This window comes from Myotis davidii, unplaced genomic scaffold (assembly GCF_000327345.1).
Source record: "Myotis davidii unplaced genomic scaffold, ASM32734v1 scaffold274, whole genome shotgun sequence".
NCBI lineage: Eukaryota > Metazoa > Chordata > Mammalia > Chiroptera > Vespertilionidae > Myotis > Myotis davidii.
Window position 1 is genome coordinate 2159184 of NW_006285613.1, and position 5490 is coordinate 2164673.

Genomic DNA, 5490 nt, shown 5'->3' on the forward strand with positions numbered 1-5490 from the left:
GCCTAGCCTGTTGGGCTTAGTGGCTAGAGCATCGGCCTGCAGACTGAAGGATCCCGGATTCAATTCCGGTCAAGGGCACGCGCCTCGGCTACAAGCTCGATCTGGTTGGGGTGCGTGTGGGAGGCAACCAAGCGATGTGTCTCTGTGCCTGCCTCTCCCTGCCACTCTCTCTGGAAATCGATGGGAAATATCCTCTGTGAGGATTAACAACAAACATCACGAAATAGTTCAAACATACACAAAAGTATAGCAGCAAGTCCTCCGTCTACCTGCCCTATGGGTGAGCAAATGTTGACGTTTTGCTGTTCTTGCTTCAGCTTCTTTTTAAGAGAAGGAAACATGACAGATGCAGCGGTGGCAGCTCCACACCGCGTTCGGTTCTGTCGGTCTGTCCGGGGCACTGGCCCCAGGGGCGTCCGGGCAAACACACTGCCTTCCACTAGGTCACGTCTGCATTGGTTGTTTCCTCCGCGTCCTGGTCGTTCCCTTTCTCTCCTGGCGCCTGACCCTGATGCCAGCAGGAGGCCTGTGAGCTGGAGCCGCCCAGGTCGGGCGTCCGCTCGGCAGGCACACGGCAGTAGCCGGAGTGGCTTTGGTCTCCATGAAACAGGGCAGCGGGGCTTGGAGAGAGTGAAGGGCATGGCCACGACCCCATGGCCGCGACCCCAGGCAGTGAGGGGCAGCTCAGGACACGAGGTCAGGGGCTCCGTTTATCGGGGGGTCCCCTGTGATAGAGACAACTCACAGTTTACAGGTGGGAAGGAGGTGGGCAGGGAGGTGGGGTGGAGGGAGCGGCTCTGAGCTGGACATCCTGGGGCCGACAGGACTCCATGTCTCAGCCCCCCTCCCTCACCCTCTCCCCTCAGCCCGCCACTCCGACCCTCAGCTGGGATCCCACGAGCCCTCAGCGCAGCGGGCGTTCATGGCCAGCGCGAGAGCTGGACAGAGCCGGCCCGGTGCCAGGTCCCACTCACCATCGTCTTCCTCAGGCTCTGCTGGGGGTGCTTCCTCCTCGCTGTCCTGCTCCTGCTCCTCTTCCTGCAAGGCAAGGGGGGGGTCAGTGCCCTCGCTCCAGCTCTGGGGGTGTAGGGTGCGGCTCAGAGGCGAGTGGACAAATATGGAAACGCCTGCAGGTGTAGGACGGCTGCCCACAGCTAGGAGGCAGCACCGGAGCAAGGTCGGAGGGGCTGACCCGGCAGGGGGACGGGCGTGTCCAGTGGGAAGGGCCCGGCGGGGCCTCCAGGGCCTCTCTCCGGCTCCAGCACCGGCTCTGGGGGCTTCGGTGTGGGCACCGCCTCCTGGGCTCCGCATTCAGTGCCCTCCGCCTCCCCCATGCCTGGGCAGTTGGTCCCACCGCATTCATGTCCAGTGCACCCCCCGCCACCACCGAAACCGGACATCAGTGAGGGCAGGGCCTCCCCAGGGAGGAGAGAGGCGACTGCTTGGGGTGCTCTGGCGTCACGGCCAGTCAGTGGGCTAAGCTGACCCCCCACACACACCTCACCCCCACCCGCAACCCCTCCCCGTCCCAGTCCCGCCTGGTCCCCGTCCCTCCCATTTCCCGTCAGCATGCACCTTCCCCGCCCTCTTTTCCAAGCTTCAGTTTAGCGGGGGAGTTCACAGTTCTTTCCTTGGACCGCAGAAGAGCTAGAAGGTCATTACAGTGCAAGACTGAAACCCAATCGGTCCTGTTTCCCGGCAGCGGAAAGCCTGAGGCCCTTGTTGCCCGAGCCCCGGCTGAGCGCTGTGCGTGGGCATCACCTCACGCAGCCCACTCTACACGCCTGTGAGTGGACGGTCACCATCATCACCAGTCATTACTGCAGGGTCAGGACGACGGCCAGGCCAGCGAGGCGCTCGCCTTGAGGGTGTGAGTGTGAGGGGGTGTGTGTGTGAGCGTGTGAGTGTGAGGGTGTGAGTGTGAGGGTGTGTGTGTGTGAGGGTGTGAGTGTGAGGGTGCATCAGCTTGCACCAGATTATACTGTGTGCTGTGCGCACATTACTTTATTGTCATTCATCATTATTCCCATTTTAAAACTGAGAACACTGAAGCTCAGAGGAAATGGAAAATGGGCCTCCTCATCCTTCCCACCACACAGTTTGTCCCATCCCTCCACCCTTTTTCTCCCCTGCCTTTCTCTCTTTTCCTCTCCAACACTTTGCATATCGCCTACTATGGACTACAATGACCAGCATTATTATTATACTTCCGGTGACACATTTTGAGGTGTGTGTGTGAGTGTGAGGGTGTGAGTGTGAGCGTGAGGGTGTGTGTGTGAGTGAGGGTGTGAGTGTGAGCGTGTGAGGGTGTGAGCGTGAGGGTGTGTGTGTGTGTGTGAGGGTGTGAGTGTGAGGGTGTGAAAAGGGGGCGTGTTGGTGTGTGTGTTTGTGTGAGTGTGTGTGTGTGTGAGCGTGAGGGTGTGTGTGTGGGCGTGAGGGTGTGTGTGTGAGCGTGAGGGTGTGAGTGTGAGTGTGGGTGGGTAATTTAGTGGAGTGTCCACAACTCTTCAGTAATCAAGAGGAGGAAGCTTCTATTTTAATACAATTGTCTTCCCGATGAGGTATTCACGTTGGTTACCGTTTTGTGTTGTTTTCTGGTGCTCCCTTAATGTTACATTTTCCCAAGGCAGTGCCTCACTCATTTCAGTCCACGCTAATCCCCACTGTGTTCTCATCATCCCCATTCCGTGGACCCGCGCTGTCCAGCCGACACCACAGGCGACTGCCGGGCACTGGGTGTGTGCTTAGTCCTACTGAATGTGCCTGCCCTGAGTGTAAGGCACACATGGGATTTTGAAGATTTGGGATAAGGTATGTAAAATACCTGAATTTTTATAGGGATTACACATTGAAGCAATATTTTTGATATATTGAGTTAAATAAAAAATGTCACCGATTCTTCATTTTCTATTTTAATGTGGCTACTAGAAAGCTAGAAATGACATTGCGACTCGCACATTTCTAGGGGACAGCACTGTTACAGACCGAAGCTCAGAGAGGCTAAGCAATTTGCCCAAGGTCGGGACTCAGGCAGTCTGTTAACCGCGGGGGACCTCGGGTTTGTTAAACTGTACGGCGGGGACAATGGTAACACCCCTCCGATCCGGTCCTCGTGGAGGTGCCAAGCATGTATTGGCCTCTTTGTGACAAGTGCCCTCTGGGGAACGTCACTTCCCATCCGTAAAACAGAGCTAACGTCCACTCTGCAGTGTTGGGAAGGACGCCCCTCCCCCATCCGGGGCACCCTGCTTCACCCCCTCTTCACCTGGCTTTCTCTCTCTCCCCGCTGTCAAGTCATTGTGGACACCCATGACCGTCACCTGGCATAGACAGACACACAGACAGAGACGTACACACAGACACAGTGTAGAGGCGCGCTGACAGCCATGCACACCTAGAAGCTAATGAGCTTCTCAGTCTGATGGCAGAGATTCTGTTTGCTGCCCTACCCTCCGCAGCTAGGACAGTGTTCCGCACGTGCTTGGCACCTGATAGGTATTTGTTGAAGGGACGAATGAATGAGAGGAACATAGACTGTGCCTAGCCTGCACCCGACATGACCCCCCTGCAGGCATTCCCCATCCGCGCTCACTCCTGTCCCGGCTGGCATTGCGGCCGTTTGGACCGGTGTCCCCGTCTCTACCCTGGGTTGTGGCTGGGCGCGCCCCGAGGTCGGGAACTTTGCCTGAGGGGTCTCCTCGCCAGCACCTGCACAGGGCTGGTCTCCTCCAGTTCCAGAAAGCTGAAGACAAGGCAACCCCCGCCAGCTCGGAGCAAGATGGCGCCCGCCACAGGGAGGATGCAGGCAGAGCCCGTGTCAGACTTAGATAACAGGCTCGGGGTGATGGTCAGTGACTGAAGGGACTGCCCTTCCATTTCAGCCTCACGGGGTCTTGATGCACATGTGGCAGAGTGGACACGGTGACCTCTAGGGAGGTCGGCCAGCTCTCCCCTCCCCCTGCCCGCCCGGCCGGATGCTGGCCCACCCCCAGAATGAAAATGGAAAGCTTAGGGTCCAGATGTCAGCAAGCCAAGCGTAAAACACGTGTAGTAAGTGAATACTCACCCGATGTGTGTGCAGGTGTGTAGCGTTTACACTGCTTACGTGATTAAAGTAAAACTGCACTCAGACTCTGAGGGCACCCCTATTCCCAGAATTAGATGAAAGACAGACAGCGTGGAGTTGGTGGGGGATCCACAGAGCTTTGGTAACTTCTGGTGAGGCTCTGTGACTTCACACACACATTAAAACCTACGTTTCCCGTGAGACACGTGAGCTTTAGAAGACTGTAAACTGGCCAACCGCTGTTTTCTGTCTGCACGGAAGCCCCCTCCCTTCAGAAAACGCCCCTTGAAGCCCTCGGTCCGTGGGAACTGCCAGTTGGGGCTCACCCCCGCTACACACACACCAGCATGTGGCTGTGGCCCAGGCCCACCTTCCCCTTGGGGACAGGGGGCCCCAGCAGAGGGCATTCCACCCTGGCTATCCCTGCCTGTGAGCCACTCAACTCCCAGTGTCTGCCCCAACAGCCAGAGTCCTGCCCACTGCACTGCCCACTCACAGCGCCCTGCAGGCCCGGAGCAGCTACAGTTCTCCAGGGGGGCACGGGGTGGGGGTGGTGCCTTGTAGATTCCAGCGATGGACTCTTTGCACCTCGTGCTCCAGGAAGGCACATCGGTCAGTTGGTTACTTAGTGGGGTTTTAGAGAACATCGTAATGGAGAGGGTTCCATTGTTTGTCTATAAAAGTAACAACAGTCCCGGCTGGTGTGTCTCAGTGGATAGAGCAGCGGTTCTCAACCTGTGGGTCGCGACCCCCTTCACAGGGGTCGCCTAAGACCATCGGAAAACACATATATGATCACATATTGTTTTTGTGATTAATCACTATGCTTTAATTATGTTCAATTTGTAACAATGAAATTGGGGGTCACCACAACATGAGGAGCTGTGTTAAAGGGTCGTGGCGTTAGGAAGGTTGAGAACCACTGGGACAGGGTGTCGGCCTGTGGACCAAAGGGTCCCAGGTTCGATTCCAGTCCAGGGCACGTACCTCGGTTGCAGGCTCCGCTCTGACTGGAGCTCTGATTGGGGCTTGTGCTGGAGGCAACCTGAGCTGCCTCCTGCTGTGACCGCCCCCTCCCGCCCCCGCCGTTAATCTGGGGTGAGTTTAGAGGCGCATCTCCACCAGGTGGGGAGGGGGGTGGGGGGAAGGAGGAAGTGGGGCAAGTGAACTCACGCCTATGGGAACACTTGTCCCTCCCGCCCCCATAGCAGCAAGGACAGGGGTCCCAGGATGCTCTCAGGGGCCCGCACGCACTGCCCAGCAGCCTGGGAGGGTCCAGGAGCCCCCACCACCCTGGAGGCTTCCCACGGGCACCGAGAGCAGAGGGCAGGCTGCCTCCTGGCTCCTCCCGGCTCCACGCAGGCTGCGGCCTGACTGCCCCCTCCCTCCCGCTGGGTCCCTCAGGCCACCAGGCTGCTCGTCTG

The 5490-nt window shown here is 58.0% G+C and overlaps 1 protein-coding gene across 4 annotated transcripts in view; it reads right to left on the reverse strand.

Moving 5' to 3' along the window:
- Positions 1-1507, reverse strand: part of MXRA7 (matrix-remodelling associated 7) — a 32859-nt gene extending 31352 nt beyond the window's left edge. For 2 of the 4 annotated variants that reach the window (XM_015559240.1, XM_015559242.1), the window contains exon 1: positions 975-1507. In XM_015559240.1, the coding sequence (XP_015414726.1) occupies positions 975-1311 (337 nt within the window). In that variant the 5' untranslated portion in view covers positions 1312-1507. The remainder of the gene's footprint in view (positions 1-974) is intronic. The other 2 variants (XM_015559239.1, XM_015559241.1) reach the window with 2 other exon arrangements.
- Positions 1508-5490: the final 3983 nt, after the last annotated feature.